Below are 16,109 nucleotides of genomic sequence, written 5' to 3' on the forward strand. Positions count from 1 at the left end.
TAGCCAAATGCAATACCTGACCCTAGACTAAATCTCGAACGGGAAGGAAATAAATGCTGTAAAGGACATTGTTGGGTCCAATGCAGAATTGGAATAGATAATAGACTAGATAACAGTGTGGTATCCATGTTAAATTCACCGAAGCTGACAACTGCACTGTGCTTATGTAAGAGAATATCTCTGTCCTTAGGAAATGCACACTGAGGTATCTAAGGATAAAGGGCTGTGATGTATGTAACTTACCTTTAAATGGTTCAGAAATATGTGTGTGTGTATGTACAATGCAGAGAAAAAACCATAAGCACATTGGAGTAAAAAGTAATGGGAGAAACTGGGTAATAAGCATCTTCTGTACTGTTTTTATTTTTACAACTTATGTAAGTTTAAAGTTATTTCCAAATAAAAAGTAAAACAAAATGTAAGCAATGCAGGTCAAGTCCACAGCCCAGGGCCCAGCCATGGAAGGCACTTAGTGAACTCTCTGGCTTTCTCCCCTTCTCTACTGGCCAGCGTGGAGACAGTGAATGATGGGCAGTTTCACAGTGTGGAGCTGGTGATGTTAAACCAGACCCTGAACCTGGTAGTGGACAAAGGAACTCCCAAGAGCCTGGGGAAGCTCCAGAAGCAGCCAGCAGTGGGCATCAACAGCCCCCTCTACCTTGGAGGTAATGCCCTCTTTCCCTACCACCTCTACCTCCCTCTGGCCCTCTGTGCTCCAGTTCCGAAACCCAGGCCACTGCCAAAGCCAATCACGGAAGGCTTCCTCGAGGAAGGGACAATGAAGCTGATCTCTAAAAGGGTGAATAAGCACTAGCCAGGCCATGGAGAAAAGAGAATTTAGGACAGGTGCTTGGAAAGGAAAGAGAACAGGACTCCTGGAAACTACACATTGTGACGGGAAGGGGTGAGAAGGGGAGGGCAGGGGATGGAAGCAGGGTCTAGGCTCTGCTGAAGTCTGCCGGCATCAGGTCATATTCCCTCTGCTCTGCCACCTCCTCAAACCCTGGGAGGTTCGATTAATGAATGTAAAAGAACAAGTTTGAGATTAAAATCTAAGGCCAAAAATGGAAGTAGGCCAGGTGCAGTGGCTCACACCTGTAATCCCAACACTTTGGGAGGTTGACGTGGGAGGATCGCTTGAGCCCAGTTGAGACCAGCCTAGGCAACACAGTGAGACGTCATCTCTACAAAATATTTAAATTAGCTGGGCACAGTAGTGAGCCCCCGTAGTCCCAGCTCCTTGGGAGGGTGAGGCGGGGGATCGCTTGAGCCTGGGAGTTTGGGGCTGCAGTGAGCCATGATTGTGCTACTGCGCTCCAACCTGGGTGACAGAATGAGACCTTGTCTTTAAAACAACAGCAACAATGACAACAAAACACAAAAAAGTAGCCATCAGTTTGGCAGAGTCTAGGCCTGAAATGCAGCCCCTGCACCAATAGTTCTCAAAGGGTTAAGTGTAAAAAAAGCTACCAGAACTGCTCGTTCAATCCTAAGATTCCCGAGACTTTACCCAGAGTCCACCTGCAGAGATGAGCACGGGCGCAGGAGAGGGCGTTGTTAACGGGCGGTTCAGACACACGGAGGCCAGGGAAAGCTCTGGGCCGAGGGCAGCCCCAGAAGGGACACCACTTATCCCTGGAGGAGGACCGTGCCCTGTGCCCCACCTGCAGCCAGAACAGAACTGGGTGCCCTGCTTCCAGGCTAGTCCCAGGCTCTCAACTGTAGAAGGTGGGCAGGGGACGGCATAGAAGGGGAGCGAAAATACCAATTATTGAAAAGCAAGTTAAGTCTTTACTACCAGTCTCTTGAAGACCCTGAGAAGAGGGGTACACAGTATATAAGGCAGAAAACTGGTCTAAAACCCTGAACCCTAAAGTTTCATTGATAAAGCAGCTCCCCAAAACCTTATCTTCTCTCCTCAGCTGTAGCTCGCCTGCCCTGGCTTCTCTTGTGAGGCCTGCATCAAAGGGCCGAGGAGCCTGGTGGGGACAGCTGGTTATTTGGTGCACTTGCCTATGCGGGGGGGACGGTCCCCTCGGTTCAGCCAGTGGGGTCATAGGGCAATGGGTGACCAGATAATCTCGGTTTTTTTCTAGGGAAGTCCAATATACAAATTTTTATGGGAAATTTTCTAATATTACATATTGGCAACAAATCCACGTTTTTTTAAGGAGTCCCAGTGCAGGACCAAAGATGCATGTCCCTGTATGGACGAGGTCCGAGGTTTTGGCCCGTTAACCTCATTTGAACATCAGAGGCCCAGAGTTCTAGCCATCAATGTGTGGAAAGCGCTTTCTCTGAGGACAGCAGGGTGGCAGGGGAGGGTCTTCAGGCCACTGTCCTGGCTCCTCTCCCACAGGCATCCCCACCTCCACCGGCCTCTCTGCCTTGCGCCAGGGCACGGACCGGCCTCTAGGCGGCTTCCACGGATGCATCCACGAGGTGCGCATCAACAATGAGCTGCAGGACTTCAAGGCCCTCCCACCGCAGTCCCTGGGGGTGTCACCAGGCTGCAAGTCCTGCACCGTGTGCAAGCACGGCCTGTGTCGCTCCGTGGAGAAGGACAGCGTGGTGTGCGAGTGCCACCCGGGCTGGACCGGCCCGCTCTGCGACCAGGAGGCCCGGGACCCCTGCCTTGGCCACAGGTCAGTGTCCCAGGAGCCCTGGCTGTGTGCTCGGGCTCCCAGCATGGCCTCAATCCCTACCCCACCTGAGAACTAGGCACTACTGGAGGCTGGAGGAGTTGCAGTCAGACTGCGGATCGAAGCTGTGGAAGTGTAACTGCTTCAGAGGTCAAGAGACTGAGCTTACACGTCTGAGCAGCAAGACCTGCTTGGAGGGATCAGCATAAGAGGGCCCTGCTCAAAACACTCGTCTCTGCCAGGTGGCCCTTAGAACCTGTCCAGAGCCACAGTGAGCCCCCGCTGTCTCTGTGGGAATTAGAAAAAGGCGCTCACGTGGGCAGACTCAGCCTGTGCAAGGCATGAGGTGTATATAACCACACATCAAACCACATTTAATAGTTTAAGCAACTACTCATTCAACAAAGATTTACTGAGGTCCTACTATGTGACAGGCATCATGCTAAATATAGGAAACCCAGTACTGTCAGTGTTAAGAAACCTGGATCAGCCAAAACTAACACCAGAGCCAACACTGGAAATGTGGTTGGCTAAACCAGTCAGGAAATGATCTTTTGGATCAGGAATAAGGGACAGCTATAAAGGGTTTGAGGTTCTTGTGTTGCTCTTGAGCGTGTGTGTGTGTGTGTGTTTGACTCTATAACATGGATCCTGGCTCTGCATGTCATTCCGCCAGGGGCAGTGATGTGTCGTGATTCAGGATATAGGCTTTACCTTCATCTTTTCCCACAGGTGAAATGTACTGCGTAGGAGCAGCAGACAAGAGGTTGTGATGGAAATTCAGAGCAATACTGGGTGTAAAGCACTTAACACAATTCCTGGTACATAGCCAGGGGTACCTGCTGGTAGTAGCGGGGTGGTAGTAATTCTTATTTAAGATGGTAAAGCAATTAAAATGTTTAGAGAATGGCTAGATTCTTTCAAGCAATTGTTTGCTACTTGGCTGCGTAGGGTGTGTGTGTAAATCAGCAAGCCAGCTTCTGCTGTGGTGACAGCTCACACTGGGTGACACTCGCAGGCTTCTGGCTGGTTGGCCAGGGGAAGCAAGGTGGTTAAGAGATGCTCAGCCTAGGAAATGGAGAAAGCTATTGGACTGTACTCAGCTCTGGGTCCCCTGGTCCCTGGCTGGGTGGACAGAGGGAGTCCTCAGCAGCACCAACTCTGATGCAGTTCCCTTCTCATCCTCCTCTCTGCCCCTAGCTGCAACCATGGAAAATGTGTGGCAACCGGGACCTCATACATGTGCAAGTGTGCCGAGGGCTACGGAGGGGCCTTGTGTGACAACAAGAATGACTCTGCCAACGCCTGCTCAGCCTTCAAGTGTCACCATGGGCAGTGCCACATCTCAGACCAAGGGGAGCCCTACTGCCTGTGCCAGCCCGGCTTTAGCGGCGAGCACTGCCAACAAGGTGGGTCTACTGTGCCTGTGGGAGGGAGGAAGTGGGGGTCAGAGTTGGACTTCATATCCAGATCACCTCAGTTCCAGTTCTGGCTGTGCCACTTAAAGGCTGCATGACCTTGGTTCAGTTACTTTGTGAGCCTCAATTCCCTCAACTTGAAAACGGAGGCAATGCTACACCTTCCTGTATCAGTTATCTAGTGCTGCATAACAAGTTAGTCCCAAACCATAGCAGCTCAAAACCACAAAAAACGTTGTTTCAGCCCACATTTTTCCTGTGGGTTGGGAATTCAGACAGAGCCTAGCTGGGATCTCTCGGGGTTGCATTCAGCACAGCCAGGGCTGCAGTTCTCTGTGAGCTAACGCGAGGCAGCAGAATCTGCTTCCAGTGTGCTGCACTCCCGTGGTGCTGGGTGCTGGTGGGAGGTCCCAGTTCTGCCCTGCAGCCCTGCATGAGTCACTACACAGGCTCTTTGAGGGTCCTCGCGCCAGGGCAGCTGGCATGTCCCAGAGTGAACAGTCCAGGACAGAGCAAGCCACATGTCTTATATGACCTACAATTGGAAGTCACTCATGCTGTCATTTTCAACACACTGCATTGTTACGTCGGTCAGGTGCATTCAGTGAGGGAGGGGACCACATAAAGGGCATCAGTACCAGAAGGGGGTAGTCACTGGGGGCAATCTTGGAGGCTGGCTACTGTGCTTCCTTATAGGGTTGTTGGAAGGAGTACGCGAGATGGAAAGTCAGAAGCAACATTGTCACGATGAAGGCCAAGCTGTCATTTAGAATCTGCATGACCTTGACCAGCCTGGCCAACATGGTGAAACCCTGCCTCTACTAAAAATACAAAAATTAGCTGGGCATCATGGTGGTCGCCTGTAATCCCAGCTACTCTGGAGGCTGAGGCAAGAGAATCATTTGAACCTGGGAGGCGGAGGTTACAGTCAGCCAAGATCAACCTGGGTGACAGAGTGAGATCCTGTCTCAAATCTGCATGGCGTTGAGCAGCATACTTGTGATTCACTTCCTCATCTAGATAGGGCCAGGAGTGGTGGCTCACACCTGGAATCCTAGCATTTTGGGAGGCTGAGGTGCAAGGATCGCATGCTCAGGAGCTTGAAGCTGCCATGAATGCACCACTGCACTCCAGCCCAGGTGACAGAGGCAGACCCTGTCTCCGAGAAGAAACAAAAGTGCAGATAACTCATATGGCCAAAGTTAAGATTCTCAAGCATGGACTTTTTAAAGATGAAACAAGTATAGAAAATGGTCCTCAGTGGACCTCTGCAGGGAAAACACATGAGTAGTCTGGATGGTTCTTTTCTCCTCTTTTCCAGCTGTTGGCCCTTGAGATGCCATGCCTTCAAAACTAATGAAACCCTAGCCAGTCAGCGTGGCCCCCTGACATTGACCAGCACCATTGACATCACCTGGGAGTCACTTAGAAACGCAGGCTCCCAGGCCCCATCCCAGCCCCTTCGAGTCAGAACCTGCGTTTTGCAATGATTCGCATATGTATCCAAGCAGAGGACGTTGTTCCACAGCTTCCATCCAACCCTCCTGCCCTTACTGGGTCAGCAGAAGCCAGTTCTTTGGTCTGACCTAGTCAGAACCATCAAATTACTTTTCTCGGTTAGTGGCCCCTTTATCATGTAATTTTGAGGTGAGCTCAACAAAGGAAAATTATATTAATATTAAAATAGTTGTCTTACCTTGGGGGGTCTTTCTCCTGCATGGACACTGAGAAGTTTTGCTCCCTGCCACCAGGATCCCAGGCAGTCCACCCCGTCCCTTGAGGACTTTTCCACATTTTATACCTACAGGAAATACTATTCTTAACCAAAACTCATTTTTAAAATGTTATTAACTTATTTTGAAATAATTTCAGATTTATAGAAAAACTGTCAGGGCAGTATAAACAGCTTAATCCCTTCCCCTCAGTCATTAGCATGTTGCCCCATCTACGCTCCCCTTCTCTCCCCATGTTACACACATGCACACAGTCATTAACCTCTTTCTAACCCTTTGAACAATCTCATAATTTTAAAGACTTTTAACAACACCTGAAGCTTTAAAATGCAGAAAGCCCTTTCTCCTTCACAATCTCCTCTGGTGCTCGTAACAGCCTGGGAATTGCTGGAAGGACAGGAAAATGTGTTACCATTTTTCAGACATGGGAACTGCGACTTGTCAAGGGTCAAGGGTCAAGGGTCACGGCTCCCTTCCTCAAGTGCCTTGCTGCAGACATTCTCCCACTGTAGTGAGGACAGTAGAGAGGTGGAAATGAAAAGGTGGGTCAGGGTCCAGAGTGTTTAAGCAGATACGAGGGTGCCCTTTCCTGCCCTGCAGTTATTTCTAGGCCTTCTGGAAAAGCTCATCCCAAAGCCTCATTAACACCTGCTTCTTATTCAGACCTCAACTCTGGCTCATTTCCTAGAGAAGCCTCCCTGGGCCAGGTCAAATGCCTTTTGCATACAAATGTCGTACAGCATACAAAAACACATACTGTATGTTCTTGTATGAACATCTTCCCTTTCTTTATAGCATCTACCTCAGTTTCTTATTAAATATATTCACTTAAATAGTACCTAGACTCTAGGCTGGGAGAGACAGACTACTGGGAGTGGTGGTGACTGGGGCAAACTGGAGATAACCTGCCCCATCTAAAGCACTCAGCTTCAGCCATCACTGCAGTGCAGGGTTGCAGGCTCAGCTCTGCCAGACCTCCTGGTTTTCACGGAAGGCAGAAATCCAGATTTTCAGGTGAAATCTCCTGCTTTTTTAATGTTGGCATTTAATTAATTTTTAGGCATATGTAGGGTAATCAAAATTGGTCTGGGGACAGGATTTGGCCCACGGTCTACCAGTTTGCTTCATGTAGTTTTAGTTTTGACTTTAAGTTTCTTGAAGGAAGGGACCAAGCCTGTTTTTGTCATCTTTATATCCTCAGGGCCTAGGTGTAAGCCTAGCAGAGAGCCTGGTACAGGAAAGGTACCTGTTTGTAAAATAGAGGGTGGGCAGATGGATGAGTGAATACATTCTTATGGTCTTCAGAGCACACGTATTTCAAAGCAGCCTACCTGGGAACTGCTGACGGTCCCGCTGGCCTCCTAGACCACCAATGCCCTTTTATGCCCTCTGCAGAGAATCCGTGCCTGGGACAAGTAGTCCGAGAGGTGATCCGCCGCCAGAAAGGTTATGCATCATGTGCCACAGCCTCCAAGGTGCCCATCATGGAATGTCATGGGGGCTGCGGGCCCCAGTGCTGCCAGCCCACCCGCAGCAAGCGACGGAAATACGTCTTCCAGTGCACGGACGGCTCCTCGTTTGTAGAAGAGGTGGAGAGACACTTAGAGTGCGGCTGTCTCGGGTGTTCCTAAGCCCTTGCCCGCCTGCCTGCCACCTCTCAGACTCCAGCTTGGTGGGGTTGGGACAGCCGTGTGGAACCCCCTGGTGATTCAGCATGAAGGATATGAAGCTGGAGAGGAAGCTAAAGAAGAAGAGAATATTAAGTATATTGTAAAATAAACAAAAAAATAGAACTTATTTTTATTATGGAAAGTGACTATTTTCATCTTTTATTATATAAATATATCACACCATCTGAGTATATGTACCATATAGTGAGTTATTTTTACCAAGTTTTGTGTTGTATTTGTTGTGTTTTTATAAACAGCTGTTTAAAAGTTTAAGAAAAAAAAAAGACTAATAAAAATGCTTTAAAACAAAAGGATAAGAATAAAGAATGACAGCCTGAGGAAGGAGGAAGACGCTTTCATGTTTATGAAACGTTATTATGTCGGCAGTAAACCAAGAGCTGCTCATTGAGATCAGAAAAAGGAATAAGAGGAAGAGAGAGAAGGAAAAGATCTTTGTTTCTTGTTTTTTAACTCCCTTTTTTTCCTCCCCTAAAATTACCCAGCTTTTCGGAGTCCTGGATGTCAGTGCCCAAGATGCCCAGTTCTTCTAAGAAAAGCTGCTGAGCCCTGGCCTTCTCAGTCTGCCACTCAAAAATATTGCTGTCCCTGTCTGTCCCAGACCCCCCTTCAGGGTCTGAACCCACTGGGGGACCCCGCTTCTCCTTCCTGGCTGGCCCTGGCTTCCAATCGAGGACTGACTATTGAAGTCTGCTGCAGGTTTCATCTGGAACTGTCTTACCAAACTTTAAAACAGCTGCTATTTTTCCTGCTCCTCCCCAGGAGAGGGGTCTTCCTAGAGGAGGTGAGGGAAGAGAATATCATGCTGTCTCCTCAGGACCCACGCACTGACCCCCTCTCCTCCTTCCAGGTAATTTTTCATTGGAATGTATCCCAGGAGAGAAGGTAGCCCTTCTGGGAAGCGGAAGACTGGGAGCCAAGCCTGCCCACAGCACTAGTAGATGTCCAACTCTGGAAGGTTCTTGGAGGCTCTTGCTGTAAGACAGGCCTCTGCCACCTGATCCTCCAGGTGACCATCATGATGACAGAGACCCTTTGCCCATCTGTGACACCTTCCAATGCATATCCAAACTCTACCTTATTTTATCTATGCAACCCCTGCCTCCCTGGGAAGGATACGGGAGTAGAGCCCGGTTCACTAAGAAGGAAGTTTAGGCCCTCACAGGCTCTGGAACTTGCCTTAAGCCACAAACCAGATAAGTGGAGGAGCCAGACCGGAAGTCCAGACCCAAAGCTTGAGATTCTTTCTCTAGAATGGGTGAGCACAGGTGATTCAGGCAGCTTAAATCCATCAAAGCAGCCCTGCCGGAAAAGGAAAGATGATATTTTTTCCTGCTCTTGTTCTGCCTTGTTCACTCCTCTTTCCCCCTCCCCAGTATCTGGAAAGATTCTAGAGACCAGGGCTTATGCATCAAGGGCAGCCTATCCAGCCTCTGCCTCCATTCCTGAAGGGGACTTCCCTGCCCCTGTTTCTTTCCATGTCTCTCCCTCCCTCCCTCCCATTTTCCCCCTTCCACCCCGTCAGGTTAGCCACATATCTTCCAGGGCTCAGCTGTTCACAGCAATTCCCTGGCTCTCATCATCCATCCCTCCTTCCCCCAGGAGCCTCCACTATAGGAGTTTCAGGGAGAAGAGTTTGGAAGTCATTGGACCTTTCAGCCCTCAGGGTCCCTAGAGGAGCCTAGTTGCTCTGTGAAGACCAATGGTGGGCCAAAGACTCAGGGAATAATGAAGGGAGAAAGAAAAGAAACGAAGATAGAGAAACATGAGCCAAGTGGAAGAAGGATGGAAAGAAGGAAGGGAGGGAGGGGATGAAGAGAAGGGAGAGAGGGATATAGCTGAGGAATTTATCTAAAAATATGCATGTAAATCTCCATTATGTTCCAGGTACTATGCCTTATGATGGCTTTGTTTTTTGTTGTCATTTGAGACAGGGTCTCGCGCTGTCAGCCAAGCTGGAGTAGAGTGGTTCAATCATAGCTCACTGCAGCCTCAACCTCCTCGGCTCAAGCCAGCTTCCTGCCTCAGAGTCCCAAAATGCTGGGATTACAGGTGTGAGCCACTATGTTCAGCCTGTTTCAAACATTATTATAATAGCAGATTTATTTAGTACTTTATTATACATCAGATACCACTCTAATTGTGAAATAGATATATATTCATTTAATTATCAAAACAACCATGTAGTTAAAACACTATTAACTCGTTTTACAGTTGAGTAGACTGAGACACAGAGAAGTTAAAGAACTTGCCCAAGAGTAAATGTCTAATAAACTGTAGAGCCAGGATCTGGGCCCAGGCTGTCTGACTCCAGAACTTGCTCACTCAACCACTAAACCATCCTGCTTCTCGTGGGAAATGAACATGTCCTGCCTTTGAGGATCCTACAGCCTGTGACAAAAACAGTCATAAAAACGGACAATTGCCTTATTACACAAGGTGCTCTCAAGTGGCAATATAAGCAATGGAAGTGACTGTCCAGAGGAGGGAATTTCTAGTCCTAGGTCTTCAAGGATGAACAGGAGTTTGCCAGAGGTGGGAAAGGGAATTGAACTTTCCTGGGAGTGGCCTGTTAAAAAGCAATGAGATATGGCAAGGCCTGGCTTTTTTGGGAAAGAGTCCAAATCTAGGGTGGCGGGAGTATGGGAAGCACACTGAGGAGCAGAGAGAAATGGGGTAGATACGAAGGCAGGGTTTTGACCGCAAAGAGCTTTGCATGCTAAACAGGCCACAGGTGCCAGCAGGGTTGTTTGAGGAAGGGAAGAGCAAGACAAGCTCTGGTTTAGGAAGACAGCTGTGGCAGCATAAAGGCCTGAAAGAGGAGACGGAGCTGTCAGCCAAAATGGACTTGAGAGCTCCCTGTGGTTTACTTTGTGGCTAGAAAACACTGCCAGCCAGATGGATCACAAATGTCTATGGTAGCTTAGAAGCTCTGCTCTTGAAGAGGGTCCTGGGATCTGCCCAACACACTTCCCAACTCCCCTCTCCCCAAAAACAGGTGTATCTGAGCCTCATCCCACCACCAATGCCCCTGCTAGCCTCTCCCCACCCAGCCTGGAGCCTACTCAGCCGGCCCTCTCAAGAGCCCCGCCCAGGGTCACTGGCTTTCTGGGAGGACTCAACAGGCTGCCAGCTTTTCCTCTGCCTTCCCAAGGAACCTGAGACCTCCCTCTGCTCATGACCCCAGGCCCAATCCTGAATCCTGCCCCCATCGACCAAGACAGCAAAAGGCCCAGGTGTGTCCCTTACAATTCTGAGCCTTCTTCCTCAAGTTTGGAAGCCCTGACTTTAAGAAATGCCAAATGCAAGGACCATTAAGAAAATACTCCCCGAATGAGGTTCCTCTAACAAATGATGATTAAAACTCTCTCTCCTTGAGCAGTCACATTCTAGAAACAGGACATTCCACGAGGCAGGAAGAGTTCAGTTAATTTGTTCCTGAAAAAGTGTGGTTCAGTGTCTGTGTGGCAATGTACGTGGGCAGAAGAGGCTGCTCACGCTGTGTCCCCCCTGAGCAGGATTCAGGAAAGGGAAAAGAAGGTCTCTTTGACTCAACCAATGGGCCGTATGATGGCCAATGAGATTATGTACTTAAAAGTCCTTTGTAAAGTGTAAACTAAAAACCTTAAATGTAAGATGCTGTTGTTATTATTACTGTTGTTATTGCTGTTATGGACATGCCAAAAGGCCCTTGTTAGAAGATGGTTTTGCCTTCTCAATCTCATAGAAAGGAACTCAAGTCTGATGCTTCGAAAAGACAAGAAGAGGGGCAAGAAGAGGGAGAACTCCCAAGCTCAGAGGAAAAAAAAAAGGGAAAAAGAGCCCCAGGGTGACCTTCAGGAAAGGCCAGGACCAGGATTGATCTAACCTTTCCCTTTACCAGAGACAAAGCTATCACCAGACTGAACCCTAAGGTCAAGCAGTCACCCACTGCCTTTGCTGGGAGCAGAAGCCCATAGTAACAAGTGACCTGCCCCTCACACTCAAGATCCCAGATAGAGCTGGAGGAGTCGTAGGGCATTACTGGTAGGCAGGAAAACTGAGGGTTGAACAAATGGAAGAATGCAGTGATCATAGACCAAAAACACACGGATAATTAACCCCAGGTGTCCACCCAGGCCAAAGTTCTTCCTGCTACCCCACAGTGGGTGTCCAGGCAGAGTGAAGCCTGAGTTAGACCCTCTAACACTTTCTTAATGGCCCAGAGGGTGTCCTCTGCCTCCCCAACAGCAGTCTCCTGGTGTACCCTCAGATGATGGGGAAGCTGAGGGCATAGTGTGATTTGGTGGGACTTGTTCATGTTTTGTAGTGTGGGCTCAACAGTGCCAAAGGAAACACTAGAGGAAAGTTAGTGAAACATGCCAGCTAGCAGGACCAGTAAAGGCATAATTGGGCATTTGGCAAAGCATGTTTTTCTAACTCAGCGATAGGTTCTAATAGGAAATTTTTAAAAATGTTTTTAAAACAGTGTTATAGTGCCACTTCCCTGGTATGGAATAAATAACATGCATTCTTTTTTCAATATACTGTCATATTCGGATGTCATTAAAATAAATGGATGAGTCACAGAGGAGCTATCAGATGCTCTCATGACTGCCATAACTCAGCCCGGCTCTGTGGTGTCTGCTTTATTTTTACCCCTGATTTTCAAACCCCCTGGAACAAAGATGACTGCACTCATGGGGTCTGGGGAAAGTCTGGTGTGGAATTAGATGAAAGAATCAGTTTCTTGGATCGTGAAGTGAGAAAAATGGATCCAGAGCTCCCCAGAACCATCAAAGAGAAGACCCAACATACAGCTTAGGGTCAGCAGAGGATGTGGTCCGTATAGCCACAGAAGGTGCCAAGGGTCATGGGGGAGAAAGCCACTCCAGTTCAAAGGAAGAGAACACTCTACTGATATGGGAAGGAATATTCCTCCTTATAGGACTCCAATGCCTAAATTTCTCCTTTTTCGGTTCCTTCAACAAGTATTTATTGAGCCTCTACTATGTGCCAGGGACTGTTTTAGGCATTGAGGACTCCAGAGATGATCAAGACCAAGTCCTTGTTCTCCTGGAGTTTAAACTTTAACTGAGGGGGTATGTGCCAATCAACAAGTAAGATAACATCCAATAGTGGTAAGTTCACTTCCACCAATAAAGAAGAGTAGACATTCCAGAATAGCTGGGTGGGTGCTTCATGCAGTGGGGTCGAGAAGGCCTCCCTAAGGAATTGGGACATGGGGTGGAGCAAATACCAAGAAATGGAAGGGGAAGGAACCTGGCCCTGCGGCACTTGCTAGATATCTGCCCTGTGTGGGTGTCATCTGAGGGAGGCGGGCAGCCTGAGCAACTTAGGAAGCCAGAGAGGATGGCCTGGGCAAGACAGCATGAGAGGGGCTCCCAGAGACGGGAGGGGCAAGCAGGCCCCTCAGCCTCTCAGCCCTCAGGCATCCTCAAGGGCTATGCACTTTTAGAAGGAGGATTGCTAAGGGTCTGGAGGCTGCCACTGGCTGGCAGGTCACCATCACTTCCCCGGCAGATGGCTTTCCATCTGCCCTGTGGAGACCCCTGTGAGAGCAAGACACTGGTGGGCAGCAGAGGCACCAGGTGCTAAAAAAGGGGCTAGACTCTGTGGCCCCCAGCCCGTTGCTCCTTCTTCCCTCAGGTCTCCCTGAGCAAGACAAGGCCACACTGACTGGGGGCCATAAGCCTCCAGCAAAGATGCCCTTGACATCGTTTTATACATTTTAGTGTGCATTTATCTGAAATAGGTAGGGAGTGGATTCTACACTCACACACACCATTTCAGACAGCCTGGGTGTTCCTGCCAGGAGGAGCTACTGTCAAGAAACCTACAGTGTCCATCTCCCATGTTTATACCAGGAGCCCCTCCTCCCAGATTTGGGACCTAGATGTATATCCCTCTACCTCAAATTCCCTGTTATATCAATCTATAGCAGAGGTTCTCAACTGGGAGAGGTGTTGACCTCACCCAGGAGACATCTGGCAATGTCTGCAGATATTTTTGATTGTATAACTGGGGCACAGGGTGCTATTAGCATCTAGTACGTAGAGACCGGGGTGCTGCTAAACATCCTACAATATACAGGACAGCTCCTTGACAACAAAGAACTATCCTGCCCAAGATGTTCATAGTGCTAAGATTGAGAAACCCTGGCTTAGCCAAATCAGACCCTTCCCTGAATACCTGGGTAGAATCACACTCACAAGGAAGGAAGTAGGTTGGAGTGCTAAATAGGTAACAAATAGTGAGCTTCTCAGGGTGCCTGGGTTGGAATACATGGCAGGCTGGTGGTCTATACCTGTATTTAGAATACCATTGTTTTTGTTGTTGTTTTGCTTTGTTTTATTTTGAGACGGAGTTTCGCTCTCATTGCTCAGGGTGGAGTGTGGTGGTGCAATCTCAGCTCACTGAAACCACCACCTCCCAGGTTCAAGCGACTCTCCAGCCTCAGCTTCCCAAGTAGCTGGGATTACAGGTGCCTGCCACTATGCCCAGCTAAATTTTGTATTTTTAGTAGTTCACCATGTTGGCCAGGCTGGTCTTGAACTCCTGACCTCAGGTGATCCACATGGCTCGGCCTCCCAAAGTGCTGGGATTATAAGCGTGAGCCACCATACCCAGCCAGAGCACCATTGTTGATGGAAAACTAAGACCAACACATTTCTGGCAATGGGGGACCACCGTGATCCTTTCTGCCATTCTTTGTCCTTACCACTTGGTCACTGAAAATAGATACAGAGCAGTGGATTCTGGATTTAATATGCTCAGGCAACATAAGGCATGGCAGAGCATGTGACACTCACCTTTGGACCTGCTGCTGACAGAGAAATAGAGAACAGGATAAATAAAAATGCTATGCTTCTATTTCCTGAACTCTACCCTTCATTGCAGCCCTGGCAGGAGGCAAAGATCATTGGGTTCTCAAATCAAGATATGAGGACTAAGGATTTCTTTATGGTGGTTCAAAGGGGAGTGAAGATATCATGACTCAAAAGCCACAAGCAGCTCAACTTCAAGATGCATCCGCCGGGCGCTGTGGCTCACGCCTGTAATCCCAGCACTTTGGGAGGCCAAGGCAGGCAGATCACGAGGTCAGGAAATTGAGACCATCCTGGCTAACACAGTGAAACCCCGTCTCTACTAAAAATACAAAAAATTAGCTGGGCGTGGCAGAAGGCGCCTGTAGTCCCAGCAACTTGGGAGGCTGAGGCAGGAGAATGGCATGAACCCAGGAGGCAGAGCTTGTAGTGAGCAGAGACTGTGCCACTGCACTCCAGCCTGGATGACAGAGCGAGACTCGGTCTCAAAAAAAAAAAAAAATACATCCAGGGATGCTAAATCGACTCTAGTAACTGACAGCAGGATTAACTGGTTGGCAGAGGAATCTAGCCTACTCAGGGTAACCTTGTAAGGTGCTGCAGGGACAGAAGCTGCTCTTATTTACACTATAAATGTCCTTATTTACCAGTCCCTGCAGGGGGACAGGAGATGAACAAAGTGCTGGGATTGCAAGCATTAGCCACTGCCCCCAGCCTGAAACTGTCTTCACTGGACTCAAAATGCTAATTTCACTTGAAAGTAAAAATTAAATTTAGGCCAGGCACGGTGGCTTATGCCTGAAATCCCAGCGCTTCAGGAGGCTGAGGCAGGAGTATGGGGCTTGAGAGCAGGGTTGAGGGAGATTCTAAGGGAGCAGGCCTCATCTCCTCCAGGTCCACTTGCCCAGTGTGTAGGGGGCAGGTGGTTTACCCCATCCTCCCCTGCATCCTGCTGCTTGACTTTGGCAACGTCAATGTGAACTTCAGTTTCTCTATCTAGGAAACAAGAACGACAAGACTGACATCATCAAGGCTCTGTAGATTACAAGAGGCTCAAAGCAATTCAAACCAACTTAAGGCGAAAAAGGAACATGTTGAGACAGGTAACTGGAAGGCCTAGGGTAGTTCCTACTGCATCAGACATGGGTGTTTGGATCCTAGAGCTCATACACTGTCATAAGAGCTCAGGGTGTCTTGTGCATACTTGGCTTTGTTTTGCCTTGGCTTCATTCTCAGGAAGCCTCTCCTATGCAAACAGGCAAACTGACTCCCAACAGCTGCAGACTGAAAGCTGTAGATACTACCAATTTCAAGCCCAAGGGAAAGAGAGCTTCTCATCTCCAGTGCTTCTGAGAGATAGCCCAGAATTGAGTCTCACTGGCTCTGATTAGCCTGCCTTGGGGCAAATGTCCATCATTGGATGAAACAGCAGGGTCAATAAACAGTAATTTTAGTAGCACCCATGGGCTATGAAAAAATTAAAAAATAAACAGCACTCATTGGACAAGCCTGTGTCACATGAGAAACACGTGGTCGGGGATGAGAAAGCGTTTCCCCAAGGAAATGAGGGAACAGAACCTGGTCCGGCAAAAATAAGACAATAGTTACTCACCATAGTTTTTTAAGAAAATATGATACGATATTGATATGATGCAAAAAAGCTGGTATAGCTACTTTGTGGACTCCAGTATACCAAATAAATACAAGCGATAAGTACAGATATTTTAGCAACAACAACAAAAACACTGTTTCTTACTAACATTCTTGAAAATAAGTCTATGAAACTTACTTTGTTTGTTTT

At 48.4% G+C, this 16,109-nt stretch overlaps 1 protein-coding gene across 2 annotated transcripts in view; it reads left to right on the top strand.

Annotated features, from left to right (window-relative positions):
* The window catches only part of SLIT3 (slit guidance ligand 3), a 641,932-nt gene extending 629,845 nt beyond the window's left edge, over positions 1–12,087 (top strand). For both annotated transcript variants that reach the window (XM_050794632.1, XM_050794633.1), the window contains 4 exons: positions 511–665; positions 2,360–2,645; positions 3,843–4,051; positions 7,189–12,087. In XM_050794632.1, the coding sequence (XP_050650589.1) occupies positions 511–665; positions 2,360–2,645; positions 3,843–4,051; positions 7,189–7,424 (886 nt within the window). In that variant the 3' untranslated portion in view covers positions 7,425–12,087. The remainder of the gene's footprint in view (positions 1–510; positions 666–2,359; positions 2,646–3,842; positions 4,052–7,188) is intronic.
* The last annotated feature ends 4,022 nt before the right edge of the window (positions 12,088–16,109 follow it).

This window comes from Macaca thibetana, chromosome 6 (genome assembly GCF_024542745.1).
Source record: "Macaca thibetana thibetana isolate TM-01 chromosome 6, ASM2454274v1, whole genome shotgun sequence".
Taxonomy (NCBI): Eukaryota; Metazoa; Chordata; class Mammalia; order Primates; family Cercopithecidae; genus Macaca; species Macaca thibetana.